The sequence below is a fragment of the Thamnophis sirtalis genome, unplaced genomic scaffold, assembly GCF_051295495.1.
Source record: "Thamnophis sirtalis isolate CommonGarterSnake01/CBP01778 unplaced genomic scaffold, rThaSir2_p1.2 scaffold_5, whole genome shotgun sequence".
NCBI classification, from domain to species: Eukaryota; Metazoa; Chordata; class Lepidosauria; order Squamata; family Natricidae; genus Thamnophis; species Thamnophis sirtalis.
The window spans coordinates 95,518,801-95,542,976 of record NW_028261385.1 but is presented as its reverse complement, the minus strand read 5'-3'; the positions used below and the strand labels follow the sequence as shown (position 1 = coordinate 95,542,976).

The following is a 24,176-nucleotide window of genomic DNA, read 5'->3' as shown; positions in this document are numbered from 1 at the left end:
TCCACACAGTTCTTGATGGGGGAATGCATCTAACAGCTATATAAGGTATCTAAACACAGGCATCTTCCTTAGCCAGTGTGACAAAGCATGCATTGTGAGGTCACAAACAAGTTCAGTTCTTAAGTATTTGCACTGCACTGTACATAAGGAGTAAAATTTCCATCACAATGAAACTTTCTTACTTATCCCCCACCCTTACTATTCCATGAATACCAACATGCCCAAGATCACAACTCATTAGCTATTCATGATTTACATCATGAGTTGAATAAGTGGCCTGAGAGAAAGAGGTGGAAGATGCACTCTACCTCTTTAAGAAGGTTCCCCAAGCTCTGCGTCAGCGTCTCCAAAGTTCCCTTAACATCCTCCAGGGTTGAATTGAAGGTGATCCCTTTCTGGAAGAACAAATGGAAGTTTACAATTAATAGAAAGTTGCTGCAACATAGAAGGGGAAGGGATCAGTTTGACCATTACATTTAAAGAAAAATGAATATGGATGTATTGAACCAACAGGATCAATTAGGGAAAAACAAATCCAAATATGAAACAACACCTTTCTCTCAAAAAAACAAACCACTGGAATCCCATTGGGCTTCTTCTTTGTGTGGTTCTGATAATCCTCATATGTACGTATATCTCTGGACATCTCACAGGGCATGACTATTGCTATGGAGAATTATCTCACACTGACCCATAGGATAGCTTAGAACTTTCCTGTTGCCAAGATAATAATAATAAAGACTCAAATCTATTTGCTTCAAGAAAGGATAACTATCTTCATCCAGTTTCCAGAAATATTTATAATCGCCTATGATTCTTTATACTCAATAGCTGCTAATATCTACAGTAGATAGAATAATACAGTAATTGTTTAGAGGTGGCAGACTTTATAACCCCTGTAACTTGATTTCTGCATTAAAATGAGCCATGTCTAAATATGAGGGGACAAATGAACAATGGGGTACATTATTTTTTGAAGAGCTTTACATCAAAGATCAGCAACTGCCCTTTCCCGAAGTCAAAACTGGCCTCTATTTTCCAACAAAAGGCGAAACCACAATTTTATGAGAGACAGCAGTTTAGACAAAAGGGCAGCAGCAGCAAATGAATATAGAATGACTAAGATGGGGAGCTGAAATCCACTCAAGTGTTTTTCTGAGTCAAACCACTAAGCCATAGATATTTAAATTTCAGTGAGGAAAACTCCATAAAAAAAAAGTCAGCTGTGGCTTTTTGGGCCAATCTGTGGCTGTTATATGCCAATAATACATGATGAATTTTAATTCTCTGAAAATGAATAAGCATACTTATTCAGTAAAAGAACAAGGAAAAGAACAAGGAAAATAATGTGGAATTAATATGGTTTCTACATCCTCACTCCCAAGATGGCCGAAAGCCAAAAGCTATGTTCACAACGCAAGATTAGGAAATGACGCAAAACTATTATTGAGAAGAATTTTCTACTGTGCCTTACTCATATTGTGTTTCATGAAACATTACTAATGAAAAGCAGCCTCAAAAGATCATAAAACTGACTCTGTAAAATTGTTTTCCCTGGTTTAAGCATCTCTCTTCCTCCCTTCCCTTTTATAGCAAAGCAGCTTTGTCCAAGCAGAGGCCCACCAGTTGCGCTGGGAACTGTTATCTAATACATCTTAAGGGCATCACACTAGGGACAGATGGATTAGAGACAGAGGCCATGTCTTTTTTAATTCTCTTACTCCAACAAAACAAGACAAATCTCCAAATTAAATTGAGAGTTTTTATTGTCTGTGGCTCTTAATCCCTAGAATGTTAATTGAGATAATTGCATATTAATAAGCTTCATTTCTGAAGCTATTGCATCATATACTTCTAGAATGATGACATTGGCTGCTATTAACTGATGAAGCTTTGATGGTGGAGATACAGGATGAGCTTTGATGAGAGAGAGAGAAAAAAGGATGTTCCAAAATGAGCCTCAACTTTACATTGTATTGGAAACGGAACTTTGGTACAGTGATGTTTATGAAGACTTTGTGACTGGCTCAACGGTCTTGATGTAACAGACAGACCCTAACCCTAACTCCTGTCACCTTCTTAAGCCAAGCTTGTCCAACTATGAAATCTTGAATGAGACATAGCATTCTTCATGGCTAAACACCAATAAGAAGATTCAAAGACTGCCTTTTTGTGTGCCTTCAAGTCAATGTTGATTTCTACCACCTGCCTGGACATGTTTCTGAGTTTCTTGGCAATATTTATGATGTGGTTTGCCATTTCCTTCTTCCTAAGAACTGGCCCAAACTCACCCAGCTGGCCTTGTGCCTAAGGTAGCATTAAAACTCACAGAATCCCGATTTCTAGCCTGGTGCCCTAACCATTAAACACACGCACCCAAATCAACATCTTATTGTTCTTAGTTGCGAAGTCGTGTCTGACCCATCACAACCACATGGACAACATTCCTCCAAGCCTTCCTGTCCTCTACCATCTCCTGGAGTCCATTTAAGCTCACGCCTACTGCTTCAGTGACTCCATCCAGCCACCTCATTCTCTGCCGTCCCTTTCTTCTTTTGCCCTCAATTGTTCCCAGCATTAGGTTCGTCTCCAGTGAGTCCTTCCTTCTCATTAGGTGGCCAAAGTATCTGAGTTTCCTCTTCAGGATCTGGCCTTCTAAACAGCAATCAGGGTTGATCTCCTCTAGGATTGATCGGTTTGATCGTCTTGCAGTCCAAGGGACTCGCAGGAGTCTTCTCCAGCACCATCGTTCAAAGATCAACATCATAGTCAAGGGCAATATAACATCCAGGTTCTCTGAGTGCCATGGACTAAATTATCTGAGCCACAAAGAGAAAAAGCCAACCAAACAGATATGAAAGCTTAGAAAAAGATAGATGAAAGAACAGGTGGTCTATCACTGATCAGCTAGGAGCCTAAGAAAAGGGCATGATAAAGTGGTGCCAAGAAGCTTCCAGAAAAGGGCTTGCAACTTGGGGAAAATGTGGTTTAGGCAAAGAAGAACCAGAGGAAAAAGCTGCAGGGAGAAGCCTAAGAGGAGAAAAAAACATGGATCACCAAGTAAATAAACAAAAAAGTTGGGCTTCGCCAGATTAGATTGCAGAGCCACAGAATCACAAAACAAAGGGCATGAAGCAATCAAATCTATGAGACAAGAAGCAAGGAAGAAATGCATTATATGTGAATTAGATGTACCATTCCCCCATATCCTTCAGTGTTACAAAAAAAGGGAGATTGTAACCCCAGCAACGTTGAAAACATCATACTTACCATAAGTGGCTTTATGAAGTCCATATTATCCTGAAACGCTCTTTCTAGAGAAGCAAGTTGTTCCTTCGGCATAGAGCAAATTAAGGCCCGGCTGCCATTGTTGATAGCAACCAGTTCTGGAGGCTTGGTGAAATTGCACAAGTCTTCCACACTTATCTGATAACCAGATGTAATGACCTAGAAATATTGCCCAGATGTTATGCCATGGGGAAAACAGCTTTTCTGCTTCTTCATCACAGTTCATAATACTAAAATTATATCCTGCCTGCCTTACCCAACTCATGGATCCTCCAAATACTGTTATTTAATTCCCTATAATTGGGTGGGTTGGGTGTGATAATGGAACATACAGTTTAAGGATGGATATTTCTTACCTGTTGGAGATTGACCTCAGCATTCAGGATTTCATCTATATCAGGCTGCGATAGGGAAGCGTTGTGGTGGAGAAATTCAGAGAATGTCTCATTGACAACCAGAAAATCCTGAACTTTGATACCTGCCGGGCAATTATGAAGTAAAATCCATTACAAAATAAAACACCAAATTTTTAAAATGAAGTCAAAAGTCATTTTAAACAGATATCTATATTAATATAGGTTAACAGCGATACACTCATCTTGAGCAATCCCAGAGTCTATTATTCTGTGGCAAGAAAGGAAAGGAGAAAGAATAGGGAAGAAAATCAATATTATGCTCAATGGCTTGATGAAACCCAACATGCTTCTGTAATGTATACGGAAAGGAAAGAGACATTTTTGTTTCCATCTATCCATGTTGGGTACTGCTAAGAGTTCTCATGTAGTGCAGAGGACATATCAAATACACTGTACACAGGGGAAGGTTCCTACTGGTTTAACAACTGGTTCGCTGAGCGTACCCATGAGCCAGCATGCAAGCTGCGCGTACATGCACAGTTTACAGAATACTTACCTTCCAGATTACTGCTTGGGAAGGAAAACAGCTGAGGCACAGCAATCTACTCTGCCGTGCGACTCAGCCGAGAAGATAAAAGGTAGGTAAGCCCAGGGGTGGGCGGGCAGGCCCACTTGCTTGTGGGAGCGAACCAGTTCACTCCCAGATGATCTTCAGAGCTACAGGTTCACCTGAACCGGTCCGAAACAGTAGAATCCCACCCCTGACTCTGCAGGTAGTCCTCGATTTATAGCCATTTGTTCAGCAATTGAAGTTATGAGAGTACTGAATGAATGGTGATTATGACTTGTCCTTGGAATGCCCCTGATGCCCCTGTGGTCACATGATCATGATCTGGGCATTAGACAATCTGCTCCCACCTATGACTAGTTGAGAAATAGCCCACAATCACATCTTCCTGCTGGCTTTTTCAGAAAGTCAATTGGGAAGCTGGCAAGTCATTGGGTTGAGTTTCCTCTGCCCACATACTTGTCCAGCCACTATGTGATCATGCTACACTGGCTATTCACACACTCCCATGCACTCTCCTCAATCCACACTGCACACCTACATCCCTGACCTGAGCAGCACCTTTTGTGCACCTCCCTGCACCTCCCTGACCTCCCACACCCTCACATGAACCCATGCACACCCTCTTGCTCCCTGCCCCACCTGGCAGTAGACAGTTACCTAACTGTTACTCTGGTACAATGTCCTACCAACTAACTTTGGTTGTGAGAAGCTTGCAGAAAGTTGCCTCAGCTAACAGCTGTGGCATTCAGTTAATAATGGCAACCCGGGCTGCGGGAATTTCCTTCGCTAAGTGATGAGGTTGTGCTAACCGCATTGGTTAGTGAATGGAAATTCCAATTCCAATTGTGGTTGAAGTTAAGAATTACATTTAATGCTAAAGGGTAGGGGAAAGAAAAATAGGGATAGTCTTGATTTGCATTAAGGATTGGCTTGGGCCACTTAACTTTTGGGATGCATTCAGAAGCTGGGGCAAGTAATGGAAGCTCACTCCGTTATGCGGCACTAGGGATTTGAACCGCTGAACTGCCAACCTTTCTAATCAACAAGCGCAGCGTCTTAGCCACTGAGCCACTGTGTCCCCTTCAGGAAGATTAGCTGGCTTTAAAAAAAATTAATCTGCTCACAAGGTTATAAATATATAAATGCTCTAGAGTGCCAGGAAGCCTGGAATGAGAATCCCAGGACCTGCAGAGGAGGAACGGGACAAGAAGTGTCTCTGTAGGAGGAGTGGAAAGAAGGCAGAAGTTCCACAGGTGAAGAAAAATGGGCTCTCCTCTCTCCTTTTATGCCATTCCAAACTAGTCCTGCTTTAGTCAGACCCAATTTGGCAGACCTCAATCGGTGTAGAAGATTATGAGGCGAAGAAAAAAAATCCAGCACTTTCTAGTCTTCAGCTCAAGCATGAAATTTCTGAGGTTACTGTCGGTCAATGCTCTCTTGCCCAGTTAGTTCCTTGTCTTCTTTTTTTTTTTCTTACAAGCAAAATAATCACCGTCAGCAGATGGTTTGAGACAAAGGCTGGGCTACAGCTGGTGAGAGGTTACTTGAGGATGAAAAACCCTTTTAGAGCTATTTGTTATAGTCTCAAGGCAATTTGATTAGAGAAAAAAGAAGAGAAAGGGGAAGAAGATGTTTGGGAAGAAAGTTAAAAAGAAATATTGTGGTGTCACAGAAAAGAATAGATAGGCAACTCGCTACCCTCCAGATGTTTGGAGCCTTCAATTCCTATTATCCTCACAGGCTCAGTAGTCAGGGACTGTCTCTTTCCCATAACCTTGGTGGGAGGGATAATCCAATTATGGATCTCTAAAATAAGTTTTAAAATAAACCAAGAAATTAAAAGACTCTTGCTTCTGGGGAGGAAAGCTATAGCAAATCTAGATAGTATACTAAAAAGCAGAGACATCACCCTGCCAACAAAAGTGCCCTTGACTATGATGTTGATCTTTGAACTATGGTGCTGGAGAAGACTCCTGCGAGTCCCTTGGACTGCAAGGCGATCAAACCGATCAGTCCTAGAGGAGATCAACTCTGAATGCTCTTTAGAAGGCCAGATCCTGAAGATGAAACTCAAATACTTTGGCTACCTAATGAGAAGAAAGGACTCACTGGAGAAGAGCCTAATGCTGGGAAAGATGGAGGGCAAAAGAAGAAGGGGACGACAGGGAATGAGGTGGCTGGATGGAGTCACTGAAGCAGTAGGCGTGAGCTTAAATGGACTCCAGAGGATGGTAGAGCACAGGAAGGCTTGGAGGAATGTTCTCCATGGGGTCACAATGGGTCGGACATGACTTCGCAACTAACAACAACAAAAAAATAAGTTTGATTTTAGTCCTGAAGCATCCTTGTGCCACTAGAAACAAGATGTAATGGGTTAGTTCCATTGCCAATACTATTCAGGAGACTGTTATGTAAACAGCCCACTGCAAGCTTCTCTGCTATCAGTGAAAAAAACAACTTCCTCTCCAGATCACAAGAAAGCTGACAGGAAAAAAAAAACATTGAAAAAATTTCCATTCCAACGACATCCATGTGGGAAGGGGCGGGGGAGAGGAAAATTACAGCAGCATTACACCCATGCAATGCAAACTCCATTTTTTGACATCATGCATGTATTGTTCTTCTATATAACAAAAAACATGAAGCTTACTGTTTTGATGAGCATGGTGGATCCTCTACTCCACCATAATATATTAGGGATAAATCGGTTCTAACTGGAAATCGTTCAATTGCTCAAATTCCTGTAACCCTTTTGACCCGATAAATCTTGCTTAAAAAAAACCTGCAAAAATCTTGTGTGACTGGAGGCAGCTGCCAAACAGTTTGATACAAAGAGGTCACTGTGTCCCTCAAAACAATGGAGATCAACGTGTGCTCCATTCCAGCATCCTATTTCTTATAAACGGATTCCGGATTCCAATATAGATATTTAGCTTCCAAAATGAAAGGAAAATATAGGCAAGCCATACCTAAGCATTCATTAAAATAAAAACACACACAGTCATCTTAGCTAATATCATTTATCCCAGGGAGAGAATTGTTTTAGAAATGAGGCACCATCATAGAAAACACAGATTCTGGATACTGCCTGCCTTATCTCAGATGTTGAACAAACTTAGAAGATTAGCTTTAAAGAAGATCTCAAGCTAAATTAGGTTGATATAGACACAAACATTCTCCAGGAAGCCTTGTGTTATAAGTCTGATAGGATTTGAAAGGTGGGATTCAGCAAGTTCGCACCTACTTGGGAGAACCGGTTGTGGGAAGAAATCTCTTTTTGATTTTTTCCCACTTTACCAAGCTAATCCTGTAAGGAAGGTAGGAAGGAAACATTCTGGTGTTGTTTCTAGCCTAATCTTTATTGCTCTGCTTACATAAACTGCCTCTCTGGTTAACCCTTATTACATTGTAACAGCTAAAGTGAAGTGCCCATTAATATGAGTAACGTTGAATTGGATACACTCACCCAGTCACATGATAACCGAGCCACGCCTACCCAGCTGGTCATTAGGGCAGAGAACCGGTTGTTAAATTATTTGAATCCCACCACTGTAAGCACCCCATTGTGAATTTTGGTTGGAAATAGCCCCATGTAATCAATCCAACCTATTACCGAAATATAGACAGTGGCAGACAATCATTCTCTACCTAGGACAAAATGGAGAACATCTAGTGACTTTATAGCTAGGATTATAACAGATTTTTCTTGCTAAATCTTAGAAGAGAAACTCCCAATTGACTTAGCCCTAAGGAAAGCCTATCATTTTCAGACTTGTGACTTGATAAATCTTCTGCCCATATATATTCAACACGAAGCCTCACTTCCGGGTGTCCTCTGATCCAGAAATGCAATTTAAACCACAGATATAACTGATAGCAGCCTAAAAATAATAGGTTGCATGCGTCACTGTTTAATGTTCACTGTTCCTAGCTCTTGGGTAGAGCATATTGTATATACATCACTTCTGCTACTGTAAATTATGACAGACGTACAGTCCAAGGTGGAAGGCCAGAAGGGCTGCATTTTAGAAGAAGGAAACCAACACCAAACAGGAATGATGTATCTTTTCTATGGAGAAGAAATCACAGAGAACGCCTATGACTGGCAAAATCAGAAATATCTTTTTCTACAATATAATGTCACTGTCTTCCCCCAAACAATTGAAATTAAAAGTGTGCTCCGCTCTAGTCAGATTCAGATTCCTGATTCTGAGGGGTGTGTGTGTGTGTTTGTGTGTGTTTGTGTGTGTGTGTGTGTGTGTGTGTGTGTGTGTGCAATACTACATCCCATTTGCCTAACCATGAATTTCGAAATGGGTGTGCCTGCATCAAATTCATATTAAAAAGCAGAAACCATTTGAGGTAAACACCTTGCAATGAGGATCAAAGAATGAGACAATGGATAATTTCATACTAAAACTGAATTGAAAAGACAAGGCTACCTATATGATATAGGCTAAGCAGCATTGCAGATGAGAGTAGGGAGAAAGGAGAGAGGTGGCTGTGGAAACACTGGTCATGATCATGGAAAGAAAAAGTTGGATCTAGATCAATATGTATTGAACGAAGTCGTACAATAGATTTTTGTAGCAGGAGCGCTTAGATCACAGCACTCTCTGGGTGATTTAAAATGTCAGCATATCTGGGTCCTCATGAGAAGGATGAGTCAACCTCAAGCCACATCAGGATTGAACTTCAGGCTGTGGGCAGAATTACCCTACAATACTGCATTCTAACCACTGCGCCACCGGGGCTCCTTTTATCTTGGTCATGGGTTTTCATGTCTTATCTGAACCCAGACATGTAATTTGTAAACATGGCTTATTGTTTAGGAGGTGGGCACCTGGGTGTGCTGTTGTGCACACACACACGCTTTCGGCACACAACCAAAAAAAGGTTAGCCATCACTGGTATAGAGGGATTATGGTAGAACTAGTTAGGCCACTAAGTTGCAGAAAAAGCTAATTAGGTGAGGAACCAGGAATGTTCAGAGTCATGTAGGACTTAATGGATATAAGATCAAAATTCAGCTTGGGATTAAAGATACCTCCATGCTTAGAGCAAGCCTAGGCTATTAAGTGCTTTGACAGGAAACAAGATAAACAGATTCCCAGCAAGGACAATGTTTATTTATGACCCTTTGGCAAGCCACAAAAGGCCTTTTTTAATAGAGATCTTTTTGCCACAACAAAAGGTGGATTATTTCTGTTTTAAATGACACTGTGCTTTGATTCTAACACTGCAGTTAGTTACAATGTTTCCAAAACTGTAGGTGGAAAAGAGAATATTTTTAAAATCTCAATGGCAATTTTAAAAGGTTAGAAAATATTAGACATGAACTTTCGTTTTTATATATGACAACCGCCATGATATAATTGTAAGCTCAAAAAGTAGAAAGGCTTAACAACAGAGGAATGGTTGGTGAAGGTGATTGAATTTGAAGAGATGGCTAAATTAAAGAAAAGACAACATCTATATTTATGGGTGACTGGGAACCCCTTAACTTTTGCATGAAATAGAGAAAACAATGCACTTAGAACTTGTAGTTTGGATGATCAGAAAAAAATAGATAATAAAAAAGTGTGGGTTCTTTTTATAAAAATAGAGTAAGAGGCCCCTTTGTAATTATACTTGTATTTGCTGCAAGGGAAACCGAAAGTTTCTTCTATTTTTTCTTTTCTTTCTGCCCTTTTTGCCTTTTGTTCTCATCTTCTTTATTAAACTTTGTTAGTTTTTATCTTCTTTTTAACACACACACACATACATAAGGTAAAGGTAAAGGTTACCATAGCACATATGTATTAGTCATTCCTGACTCTAGGGGGTGGTGCTCATTTCTGTTTCAAAGCTGAAGAGCCAGTTCTGTCCAAAGATGTCTCCATGGTCATGTGGCCGGCACAGAACACTGATATATATATAGCTCTCATCAGCTAGCCATACCCTTACTGGCCCCGGTATGCCCAAATATGGGAGGAAGATCACTACTTCCATTCTCTGTCCTTCGGCTTGTCACAAGAGACCATCCAGGCAAAAACCCAATATTTTTACTGTTGCCTTTTTGTTACATTTTGTTGTATTTGTGCTGATAAATAAATAAAGGGAGACTAGTATAGATCTATTTCAAGCTATTTAGTTCTCATCAGCTAGCCATACCCTTACTGGGATTTGAACCTGGGCTATATTACATACTAGGAAGACATCTTAGCCATTAGGCCACAGGCTCTTATCCGTTATCAGCCAGGCCAGGGTGAAAGGTATATATTCAGCCATACCTTACTGGGATTCGAACAGGGTATGGCTAGCTGATGAGAGCTAAATAGCTTGAAATAGATCTATACTAGTCTCCCTTTATTTATTTATCAGCACAAATATAACACAAATATAACAAAGGCAACAGTAAAAATATTGGGTTTCTGTCGTGATGGACTCTTGTGACGAGCCGATTGACAGATAATGGAAGCTGTTAGCTTCCTCCCATAATTGGGGCATACCAGGGGTTGTGACACTATATATATATATATATATATATATATATATATATATATATATATATATATGTATGTATGTATGTATGTATGTATGTATGTATGTATGTATGTATGTAAGTAAGTAAGTAAGTAAGTAAGTAAGTAAGTAAGTAAGTAAGTAAGTAAGTAAGTGTTTTCCCTATCCAGTTATAACTGTCTCTACAGGGCAGTACTCATCTCCGTTTTTTAACTAAGGAGCCAACATTGTCCAAAAACATTTCCTGATCATGTGACCAGCATGACTACCTGCTGAAACCCACGGAATGCTATTACTATCCAACCACAGTGGTAACTATTTATCTACTTGCATTTGCATTTAAATTCAGGCAATTCACTCGCCTAGTGCTTCCAGCTGACAAGCTCAACAATCTTTAATGACTGAGCTATCGCGGATGAGAAATATACTTATGTTTCAGTTGAATGAAAACAACTTACCCTAGATAATTGACTCATTTTTATATTTCCAAATGTCAGAGCACCCCCACTGTAGACACAAAGGACTACTCAGAGAATATGGGAAATGAGCAGAATGTTTTAACTAGTATAACTAACATATAATTATTTGAATTCTAGATCAAATATGTGCATATTCATAATTTCTCTTGCATCAAGCTCTTGACTCAGACTCAACTGCCTTCCATTACTGGGAAATCAAAATTCTTGGAAAATGTAAAGTTACAACATAAAGTTGCTAAAGTTAAAAAATACTGCTCTAAATCTGTGAATTTCAAGATATATTAATACCAGTCAGTTTGGTGCATAGCAAGGAATGTGTAATAATATCTGAAACATTTTGGGGATAGTGCAATGCTCCAACTCAAGAGTGTCCAACTGTGGCAACTTTAAGACTTCTGGACTTCAACTCCCAGAATTCCCCAGCCAGCACAGGTTAAGTGTTGTACTAGGAATGGGGAGACTTGGGCTCTACTTCGCCTTTAGCCATAGGACTCAGAGGATGACTATGAGCCAAGCACTTTTTTCCGTCTAACCCAGCAGTCTCCAACCTTTTCAGCTTGACAACCTGGCGGTGTATGTGTGTGTGTCATGGGAGTGACAGCTGCATGCACTCACCTAGCTCCATTTCTGAGAGCGTTGGGTGCACACACACCTTCCAGTTGCATGAATGGAGTTTCGTGCACAAGCGAAGGTTGCTTGTGCTCACAAAGCTCCACTTGTGCAAGTGGAGGGTACTCGTGCATACCAAGCTCCATTCACGTGAACGGAGGTTTGTGTGTTTGTGTGTGCAAGCACCCTCCACTCACATGAGTGAAACTTCACATACATGCCTTGGCCATCTGTCCCACAGCCCAATTTTGAACAGGCTACAGCCTGATCATCGGCCCCAGCCCTTGGGTTGGGGACCCCTGTTCCAACCAATTCACAAAGTTTCTGCAAGAGAAGGAAGCACTACGTACATCACCTGAAGACAATGTGAGATATAAATCAAATAAACAAATGCATTCAAACTCTTCATTGAAGGTTAACATTTTAACACCCCCACCCTCCCACCCCGGTTTGATGCTCTCTAGATATAATAACCTTCATCTATAGATAGATGACGTAGCCAGATAGACTAGGGATTATGCAACTTGAAGTTCCACAAATCTGTATTTTGGAAGGATCACAAGCATTTTTCCCCCCTGCTTTTGGCTTTATTCTTTCTCTAAAAGGGAATAGAATTGATCAAACATGATAACATGACTGTGGGGTAACTTTTCTCCCTAATTAATATTAAATGAACATTGTGGCGCTTTATTAAGTCTTGAAACTATTAGCCTAGAAACTGATTGGCATGATTGAAGCCACCAAGTTTAAAACTCCTCTGGTATTTTCTGGCCACTGTGGTTTCTCATCGTTAGCTGCCAGAGGCATTGCTAAACTGATGGCAAAGATAGACATTCTGATTCTCCACCTTCCCCATATATTCCATAATGTTGTTCTTTATCTTTTACACTATATAGCATGAATATCATGCCCTCCTTTAGTTTCTGAATATGGATTTGTGGACAGGGTGATTAAAAAGCGGCTTTTTTGCATGCAGCATACACCCTTCTTAAGGGTGCTGATCTTCTCAGTGGTTGTTGTTTTTTCTAGAAAAGCTACAACTCGATCATAAAACGTACTGCATTTTTTTTAAAAAAAATCATCCTTGATAGTGAACAAAACAAAAGTTTTGCTGACAGTGTGTTTAGACAACCAAGACAGAATCAGTTTAGCTCGGGAAAATTACAGGGGCCTGACACAGAAACATTTCCACCAACCTTTGTGGTAGTTCCCATTTTATATGCAAGGAGGATCAAGCTTGGCTAAAAGTGGAAAGAAAATGAACAGGTGGGAGCGCTCTCTCTCTCCTCCTCCCCCTCTCTCTCCCTCCCTCAGTATTGTCAGGGGCACCAATATATCCTGACACAGTATTGGGGGGGGGGGGAGTAACCTGCCAGAACAGACCCAGTTTCCAATTCAGCATTCAGAAAGGTGATGAGTTTTGACAGGAGAATGGTTCTAAAGTGATAGGGAAGATGACTTGGATGGAGATGGGCTGTAGGAGTAGTTGTCCCCCAGGCAGAGAAGGGGAGAGGAGCAGATCTCCTACTGTGTGCATTTTACTCTGAGTGCTTCCACCATAAGAATGGAACTATGTCATTTCTAATAAAGAGTTGCTTGCAGTAAAATAAAAAATCTGCATGTTTCCATCAAAGTCGTCTTCTTTATTCTCTGCAGGCTGGTAGGAGATGCATTCTAATACGTTTGGAATTCTACTTCTTGGGATTATCTCAAGAATGCAAATGGATGCACTGAAACACACCAGTATGCATTCATGCCAATAAAATAATAAAAAAATATGCAAGGTAGAGATTACCTTATAAGTCTGAAGTGTCTTTTTTTATGCTGTGCATGCTAATCAAATATTTATCTTAAATTCTAGATCTCCATAAATAAGATGATAGATTTACCAATGTATGGTGAAGATAAAGGTTTATCAAGGTGAGAAATACATCGCCCACGTCTTCATAAAAGTAGAAATAGCTGCCTCAGCGATTGTGCAAGTTCTGATAAGAGATACCTGAACTGAAATCTCCAAGGTCAGCCAGGACAGATGTTGGGAGAAAGAGATATGATGACTCTTAAGTATAAACTCAAGGAAATACCTTTGACTATGAACCAGTCAATCCACTTTTTTTGTTTTTTCCAGAGCTGAAGTTGTAGCATCGCAAACCCAATTTAATTAGAGATGATATTGTGGCAAGAGATATATACAGACAAAGAAATCACTCTCTTTTACAGTTTTCTTTAAAACTATGATCATAATAACAAAATAACAAAGTTAGAAGGGACCTTGGAGGTCTTCTACTGAAACCCCCTGCTCAGACAGGAAATGCTATATCATTTCAGACAAACGGTTGTCCAATCTCCTCTTAAAAGTATCTGGGTACTTGAGAGACCGCCTCCTGCCAATTACCTCCATACGACCAATTAGATCCCACAGATTAGGCCTCCTCCGAATACCATCCGCTAGCTAATGTCAACTGTCGACCCCTCAGGGGAGGGCCTTCTCTGTGGCTGCTCCGGCCCTCTAGAACGATCTCCCCGTGGAGATTCGGACCCTCACCACCCTTCAGGCTTTCCGCAAAGCTATCAAGACCTGGCTGTTCCGGCAGGCCTGGGGCTGATGAGTTCCCAGCCCCACTTGAATTGTTGCGACTGTTGCGCTGTTTTTAATCTGTTTTTTGTATTTGTTTTTGTCTTTGTTTGTTGCTGTATCCCCACCCCACCCCACCTTGTTTGTTAGCCGCCCTGAGTCCCTCGGGAATAGGGCGGCATACAAGTGCAATAAACATTGAAACATAAACATTGAAACATTAAAAGCCTCCAGTGTTGGAACACTCACAACTTCTGGAGGCAAGCCATTCTACTGAGCAATTGTTCTAGCTATCAGGAAATGTCTCCATCTCCACTTCTCTCTTTCAAGATAGTTTCAACCTATTCCGCAAGACTACAGCCTTGGTATTTCTTGTCACTATCCTATCCCCCTACTAACCAAGTAGGACTCGGGGAGCTCCTAAGCTTTTACAAGATCATCCAGGTGTTCTCACTAGCTGAGAATGTATCCATTGTGAGCTAATATATAGAGCAGCTTTTATCTGATCATGGCAGACTTCCCCTGCCAGGTGGCATAAGTAAGTAAGTATAATCTTTATTGTCATTGTACTTAAATACAACAAAATTGGTTGTACTAAAGATGTACTAAAATAACCACTGACAGCTTTCCCATCCTTGCACGGCCGAACATCACAATATATGTATTTGGTAAATATGCATTATCAATTCAAGCACTGTTCAGGTTGATGTTTTGTTGGGTTCCACTTATATTAGGGAATTTGCTGATGTACAGGTAATCCTTGAGTTATGGCCCAACATTTCTGTTGCTAAGCGAGACAGTTAAGTGAATTTTGCCCCATTTTGCAACCATTTTCTGGCCACAGTTGTTAAGTGAACCATTGCAGTTGTTAGTAAATTGGTTGTTAAGTGAATCTGGATTCTCCATTGACTTTGTTTGTCAAAAGGTCACAAAAGGACACTGCAATCATAAATATCAGCCAGTTGCTAAGTCTCTGAATTTTGATCACATGGCCACAATAATGCAATAATCATAAGTGTGAAAACTGGTCATACATCACTTTTTTCAGTGCTGTTGTAACTGGGAATGTTCACTAAATGATCTGTTGTAAGTCGAGGACTACCTATATAATATTAATTGAATAGACACATTTCATTTCAAAACCAACTTCAAGAAAGCTAATCGCAGTCACTCACAAACCCTATTTAATCTAGCAGCTAAAGCCAAATAGCAGTCATAGACACCCATATCCAAATCCAGAGCTGGAGCCCATTCAGCATTCCAAGGTATCCCAAATCAACAACTAGAGCTGGGCCAAGGGCAGGAACAGGGGGAGACCAAGGCCTTAAGAGCATTGGCAGAGGGCCTTGCCCTGTGGGTCAGGCAAGCAGAGCATGGCACTCACAGAGTAAATATTAACTCTCCACAAAGCTTCTGCAGCGGGCTCATCAAACCAGCGGGATTCTATTGGTTGCACTCACTAAATCAAGGCAGGATAATATTTAAGAGGTCAGAAAGCTGAAAGCCGCCCCTGTCCCAAACTGTGCCAGCTGTTGGAAACTGCAACACTGGCACAAGAAGAGGCAAGTCCTTTCTTGTGATTTTTGGAGAAGCTTACAGGTAGGAGTTACCCGGAAGACAAATTGTTGCAATCCCTGGCTTTCAACCTGCAATACATTAGCCTTAAGAACTCAACATTTTGGCAAAACATTAGTGGCATAATATATGGAGTCATTCTGGAAATATAGGGGCTGAATAAGCATAGTATAGAAATGGTGACTTCCCATATTTTTCTTGCCCAGCCTTCTATTTGCTATTTCCTTGGATTTAAGTTTAAGAAGCTTGATTTTACCTAAACCTGGCCATTTTGCCACCAAATTTCAATGATATTTTCGCACAGGATTAAAAGACAGTACATACCCTATTTATTTGCTTTTCATTCAACAGGAGGTAGGAACTTTCTTATTGTGGATCAGCATTATGGATCAAGCAAGCTATTATAACATGTTAACAAACGGTGATGAAAATAGCTTAGCCACTGTTAGTCAGTCAGGTAAGGTAATGTTGCTCTATTCTGGGATCTCAAAGAATTCTGCAAATTAATAGCAAACAGCAAAGTTCTTACATTGGTTTAAGAAGCTATAGCCTCTTGTATCCTGATACTCTTGGCTTGTTGTCACTTGTGAGTGCAACATGTAACTGGCAATCCCGGATTATGGCAGCATGACTATATTAATGAATCATAAATCACCATGAACTGAAAAAATATACAAATTGACCCCAGGTTACAGGAAATAAGGCAGCAAAATGCAAATATAAGAAATATCCATTTTTAAGGGTAGGCTGAAAAATCCTGGTCTTTGGGGTACTTAAGAAAAATAATTTGTAGACTTCATGGCCTGATGTGAGAAGCACCAGAGGCAACTTTTTTAATACTATATTGTCAACATGTTTACTAATCTTTGCATTCGAGGCAATTAGTAGCGTTACACCCTCCAATCTCCCTAAATTTATACCTGTCTATCTGCCAGAAATGGATTTAATGAATGGAAACACAAGCTGATAGAGGATACATCTTCACAAGTACTTGGCTCTGAGACTTGCAAGGAATGGCTACAGTAGACCCAAGGGGCAAGAACTGTTCTGAGATATGAAACAAAGTGATCCCACTAAAACAACAGCAAGACATACGAGTGGTAAGAAGTGAAAGTTCTGAAATTCTTGTTTTGAAATTCTACAGAAATTAAATTGTTAGGAGGAGGCATATGCAAATTTGTTTGAAATTAGCAGCTTTCTATGCCCTGCTATGTGAACAATAAAGGTTCATAGCCACTCGATGCTTAATTAAAGAAGATCCTACCCTCAATCTATAACCTACCTATCCAAAGAACTGTGTGCAATTTCTTTCAGCCATTTGAAAATTTTCCCACTGCAGAAACAGATAATCCATCCAAGTAGACTACATTTGACCTCGTTCACATGTTTTTCTAAACTATGATATGTTGATTTAGCCACAGCTTGCTGAGTTCCTCATGTCATGAACCAGGACTTTGGGATTCCAAAATAAGCATCATAGAATAACGTGAGATGTGAAGCCAAGTGAATGTGTGGATTTTCCATTGATTATACTCAATATGTGTGGTGCTTTTCTAACTTCAAGCTGGTAAAAATCCAATTTAAGAATCACTGGCATAATTATCTAGGGCCTGGTCCATCGCAACCATCCACATGTAATTTCCTTGTGTTTCAATTTAGAAAACCATAAAGAATTAACATGATTAGAAACAATGATACAATAAGAGTCCTAATTGTGCCCAGTGTTTTAAGAACCAAAATATCCTATTTCCCTGAAAATAAGACCTCCCTGGATAATAAGCCCAATTGGGCTTTTGAGCGCATGCGCTAAAATAAGCCCTCCCCCAAAATAAGTCCTCCCTCAAAATATTGCAACACAGTAGCTGCCATGAGGGGATCACACTCAACGCCTCCTGCACCTCAAAATAATAAGACCTCCCCAAAAATAAGGCCAAGTGCTTATTTCAGGGGTCAAAAGAAAATAAGACCCTGTTTTATTTTTGGGGAAACACAGTAACAATAAGTGGTACTGACCAATTATACCTGCCCTGCAGAAATGAAGGCAGTAGTTTACTTTAAGTTAAACAGTCAAAGGGAAAAGAAGCAGGCATTGGCTGATAATAGAAAAAACAGCCAAGAACAACATAGAGTTCTAGATTCTTATTTTCAAAACAGAAATTTTGAAATTCCTCCTGAACTAGAAATAAATCAACTCACCTATTCAATGGTGACAATATTAAAAGAGAACACTTTTGAAGTAAGATTAGAATTCCATCCATGTGTGAAAACAACCTTGAGCAACCAATTTGGATCATACATTACCTATTTTCCTAGGATAATGGAGAAGTAAATGTTTTTTTAAGTTTAAATTAGAGCTGTACTGACAACCTCATCCAAGTCTTTCTTAAATTACATATTTTGGGGCAGAAAATAAGGGTAGTTAAAAAAATTAGTTTAATGGGGGGAAAACCAATTGCAGGAAGAATTGAAATATTCATTGGAAGATCACAATAACTTCTTTCAACCTGGTACTCCACAGATGCATCAGAAGCATAACTCCTATCATTTTCCTGTGACTGGGAATTTTAAAAAATGGCCATATCAGGAGTTTACTAAACTTGGGAAGGTTATCCAGTGGGGAACAATGGAGAAGACTTTAGTCTGCTGTAAGAGGCATAGACATTTCTTCTCTAAAGCAAAAGAAAATATATCTCAATTTCACGCAGGGGTTAGCAAAATTCCTTGTATTATAAAAACAATTCATTCAAGCCAACTTTATAGTGGATGAAAGAAAAATGTTTGGGGAGCAACATGATGGTACACCAAAATTTCATCCTATCTAGGTCCTGTCCTTTCAGAGCACAAGATGATGAATATTCATACAAAAAATTGAATCAGACGTACATCAACAATTTTCGTGGTAAGGAATTGCTCTAAAATTTCCTAGTACAATTGAAGGAAGTTCTTTACCAACAAGGCAGTGAAAGGAGGAAGGAGGGAGGCAGACTGCTATTGCAAGAAAAGTTAATCAACAAAGATCTGAGGGCTCTCTTTAAGAATTGGGTTGTTTTTAGCTATATAAAAAAAGCATAGCAACTGAAGTATCGAAGCAGGCAAGAGATGATGGATAGAGGATTTCTTTTTCTTTATGGCTGCTTTGACTTGCTTTTTCACCCCTCTTTTTTAAAAGCTTAACAATTAAAATATAAAGTGGGCAAGAGATGATGGAAGGATGATTCCTGCTCCTGGTTGCTGTTTTGAATTGTCTTTCCCTCCCTCTCCCTCTCTATTCTCTTTCTCTTTTCTTGTAGGCAGATGATATGATTAGAAGTCAGACAGGAAAGAAAGGAAAAAGCTTTTGAATAGAGGGTGATATGATTAAAAGCTAGAGTAAGAGATGGAAATAAAGGAAATATTAATGTATTGCACTTTTAGTTGATAAAATGGAAGTAACAATGAGAAATAGGTGGACTAATTGAATAATGATAGATTGCAACCTAATATAGATATGTATTATAATGAGAACTTCATAAATTGATTGAATATGATAATAATTCTTAATTTGATCAGTTTTGTTTGTGTTGGACTGCATGGTGTCCAGATGCCACACTGTTCACGCATTGATGTGACATTTTTATAAAAAATATTTTTAAAAAAACTTTTTAAAAAAGAATTGGGGTTTTTTTCCCTGAGAAATAAAGCATAGGTAAATTGCATTCTAATTGTCATATCAACTGTCTTTACTTCAAGCAGACAGTTCTTCCTTTTTGCCAATAGTCCCTGTTATTCTATGTTCTGTTTCTTTTTCTTCCCCTTAAAAACATGTTTCCATCTAGTCTCAGAAATTCCAACCCTTTTGGGCTCCCAGACAGTCTTTCCCTTTTGAGGATCTCCTTACCAACAGCCCACCAAACTTAGTGAAAGGATTAGCATTCTTTACCATTCCATGCAAGGAAACAGAAACACCATGAGAATTTTCAAGACTTCCTTTGTGCTCTTCAGCAATTGGCTAGCTAATCCTGAAAGATACTTTTCATTACTGCCAAGTGGTACTCTGTGTGCCCGCACACACTTTAATTTGCCAGAGATGGAGCCCAGAAATTGTTGGCCACTGCTGTAAGAGCCCCTCACCCATTTTTCTGGAAAGAATTTAAGTGTCACTTAAAGGGACAAACACACTTTTGTCCACCGTAACTCACACCCACAGTATGGAGCCTGTCAAATAATAGGCATGTCAAATGATAAATTACTTTACCTTATTAAAGATAGACAGATTTCTCCAAATAACTTGTCAGCATATATTTTACAGGATTAGTGTCAGAAAAAGTCACTTTGAGCTTATGAGGTGCATTGTGTTTAACTCTTTTCTTAGGAGAATAGCAACAGTTAAAAGTAAGCGCTGAGAAATCGGAGTGCGTAATTTGCTTTGACTAAAAGCCCATTAAATAGCCTGAGATACGTCATGATTTCCCAGCCTTATTTCTGCCTCTCTCCCTGGAGCATTGGCACAGAAGGTTATAATAAATATCACTGACACTATTGTTATAAAGCACCTAAGACAACAGAAATGTAATATGCAGCTTTCCAATGTTATTTATTATCTTAATTTTGCCATTTGCCCAACTCAATGAAGGCTTTCTACAATCTTTCTGGGAAAGACAGTTCAATTGGAGAAGCTCTCCCCACCCTCCCCCTGCAATGCATCTTTCACACAGCCTCCCTTTTTACGCAAACACACCCATTCCTGTTAGTCAGATGCAACATCCTCATGCTTTCAAAATGCTGCTTGCACACCCATCATTTGTAGAGTGCCAGCCCTTGAAGTGATAAAACAGAATTTGAAGTCCCTTTTACTTCCACTCTGAAAACCATCACGATGATTTACTTACTGCCTCCTTCTCACTCACTCACTCACCCAGCAAAAGCCTCTCCTTGGGACTTGGCAAAAGAAACGGGAATGCTGCAAAATAGACAAGGCTGCAACATATGCACTATAAAGTGGCTTTAAGATGAGCACAGAGTAATATTGGCCGAATAAAATCAGCATCAAGGGGTACCTTTTTCTCGAAGCCCCTGACTCAGGGCAAGTGTAGAGTCCTCCTAATAAACCCCATCCCCAGGTTTAATGTGCAACACATACTTAAAGAAATGTCTTGCTCCTTTCCAATCACTCTTTGAATGAGGTGTTGTAAGAAAATTGGAGGCCCAAGAATTTGCTTTCTTTTGGCCTTACCTCTCTAAAGCTCTCTGCAAACACATGCAGCATTGGCTCTCTTGTTATAATTTCTCAGATACATTTTCTTTGTGCTGCCTCAGAATTGTGTTGTCATACTACAGAAACATTACTCTTAATTTAAAATTTGGGGAAAAGTGAGAAGCAGTGGGGGAAACTCAGGTTTTGATAGAAAAGATTTCTTTGTCCAAATGCAGAAGCAGGTTCCTAGAAGTGATTTTCGTTTCATAGAAACAAAGAAAACTGACAGCAGAAAAAGACCTAGTGGTCCATTGAGTCTGCCCTTTGAGTTAATTTTTTTAAAATTTTGTTGTATGATGGTCATGTGTTTATCCCAAGCATGTTTAAACTCAAGTTACTGATGATTGACCCTCTACTTCCCCTGGTTGTTGATTCCAAGTTTCTAATACCCTTTCTGGGAAGAATCACTTTTTAGCATTACTTTTAAACTTTCCTCCTGTCAGTTTAAGTTTATGCCTCTTTGTTCTTGATTTTCGCTTAATGTTGAAAATACTGCCCTAGAACCTTATCCATCCTTATATTTAAAGGTTTCAATCATGTCCACTCTTTCCCTTCTATCCTTCAGGCTGTACCTATTCAGTTTCTCCAATCTCTCCTAACGAATTTGTCCCTCAGACCTTGTACCAGAGGTGATATTCTGCCAGTTCGCCCCAGTTCAAGCGGACCAGTAGCAGTGGCGGGAGGCTCCACCCACCCTCCCAGATGTCATACACGGACATGCTCCCAGTTCCAAACCGGTAGCAAAGGTAAGAGAAAACCATTACTGCCTTGTACTATTTTTGTTGCTCATCTCTGGACTCGCTTGATTTTATTAATCTATTTTTTTTTTCAAGTGAGGTCTCCAGAACTAAGCACAGTATTCCAAATACTTCCACATACTTTCAAATGCCTTTCACTTCCCTCCTGGGTTTCCTGATTGCTTCTGAATTCTTACACTAGAGAAAAGAGGGGCTGGAGAGGTGAAGAGAGGAACGAACTAGATGTAATGAAAGCAGCAAAATGTTCTGCCCAGATGTTTGCAATAGATGGGAAGAGGTGGCGATCAAATGCATACAATTAAATGAGTCACCAGCTGGTAAAAGAGATGTTTTTCTTCCTCATCCATCTCACTTTTGTGAATCCCCCCCCTTATTGTTCTTATACTAGAAAAATTAGCCACAGACACTCACAGGTATGCACCACACACTCAACCTCCCCCCCCCAACTATTATGGGATATAGGCAGGAATACGCAAAGTACATTTCAAAGGGGAAAAATGCAAAAGAGCTATAATGACATATTTCATATGTGCCATTAGGATGATACACATCCTAATTTTATTACAAGGAAGCTCCATTGATTTTCATGGGGACAATGCACAAGCAAGTATGTTTGGGATCATTTCAGAGCAAAGTATCAGTAAAAGAGTGGGAAGTGATTTCCCTGCCAGAACTTTGTATGCGTCCTCCCCCCAAAAAGATTTTATTGCAAGAGTGCAACAGAGATGTTCCTGCTTAAAATTTGGCTTGGATAGTAGCCCCTAGTTCTCATACAGCCCCAATTCCATTCTAAAGCTTTTTCCAGCTTGGAAAAATGCCAGCTGGGGAATTATGGAAATTGGAGTCCACACATCTGCCAAAAGCTGCCACTGATTATGGACAAGAATCTCTGCAAAATGCACCATATTCCTTTTTCGGTTCACTTACCTGAGGCAAATTTCCCAAATTTCAGCACTTTTGTCAACCCTTGAGGTATATCCTTGATGCTGCTGTCCTGGCTAAAGGATAGCAAACGTTTGGCATCATTGAACAATCGGTAAACACTGAAGAAATGAGGGGAAGAGCAATAGAAAAGAAAGAAAAAGAGAAAAACTATTAGTCATCATGAGAGAGACAGCCTCAAATATCCCCCCAAAGGATCCTAAAATATTTCTTTATCCACATTTACTTTGTGTCTGACATTATTGGGCGCTATTCTGCTAAGTCAACACGATCATATTCCCATAAGCACTTGTTTATAAATTGCTTCTAAGTGTTGTTTCTGAGCACATGGAGACATCTATTAATTGAACTGGCTTAGTTTGCAAAGCAAACAAGGTGGAGATATGATTGGCTAGTGGGTGGTTCAGCCTGTCAGGCAAACACAGCCATTCCCTCAGTTTCTTAAGAGGAGAAAAGCAGCATGTCTTATCTCCAGGATCAGCAATGAAGTAAAGTAGAGTAGGAATAGCTTTCCTGAAGTTACAAACAAGAATTTGCAGGATGACTATCAGGGTAGAAAACTTCTTTGAACTCTTTCGGATTAAGCAATGCATATCCACCAAGCTTATGGGATAGAGAATAAGGACGATAACCTTATTGGAAATGTACAGCCAGCATCATTTAAGCACAAGGGGCTGAAGCATTTCTTAGAACAATGAGGTAACATTCAGACATGACTCAGACAGATGGCTTCCTAATTCACTTCAGTACAGACTTGCAAGATGGTTATTATACCAGTCAATCTCAATAAAGACAGTTGGAGTGTCCTTGGGTCATGTGGCCTTCCTGCAGCATTAATTAATTTTTGCCCCACCTTTATTATTTTTACAAATAATTCAAGACGGTGGACATATTCCCCAGACCTTCTTTCTCCTATTTTTTCCACAACTGCCACCCTGCAAAGTGAGTTTGATTTGATTTGATTTGATTTAATAAATTTTGTGAATACTAATAACAACTGGCCCAAAGTCACCCAACTGACTTTCATGGCGAAGGCGGGATTCGAACTCATGGTTTTCCACTTTCTAGCCAGGTGCCTTAATCACGAGATCAAATTAGCTGTTTCCTGATCTGACCTACCTAGAGGGCCTGACAAACAATAAACAACTCTCTCCCCCCATTCAAAGGATAACATAAGCCCCAAAATTTCTTGGTAGCTCTCAACAGTAGAGGCACGCTAAGGATGTTCTAAGCAACTTGCTTTCTTTCAGCGTAGAAAATTTGTCTGGCATTACATTTTCCTTATT

The 24,176-nt window shown here is 39.9% G+C and overlaps 1 protein-coding gene across 1 annotated transcript in view; it reads right to left on the bottom strand.

The window, feature by feature from the left end:
- ABCA1 (ATP binding cassette subfamily A member 1) overlaps nt 1-24,176 on the bottom strand; it is a 127,040-nt gene that overhangs the window by 67,356 nt on the left and 35,508 nt on the right. The window contains exons 5-8 of the mRNA XM_087716229.1: nt 22,876-22,991; nt 3,645-3,766; nt 3,271-3,447; nt 309-395 (exon numbers count right to left, since the gene is read on the bottom strand). Coding sequence (XP_087572355.1) covers nt 309-395; nt 3,271-3,447; nt 3,645-3,766; nt 22,876-22,991 — 502 coding nt within the window. The remainder of the gene's footprint in view (nt 1-308; nt 396-3,270; nt 3,448-3,644; nt 3,767-22,875; nt 22,992-24,176) is intronic.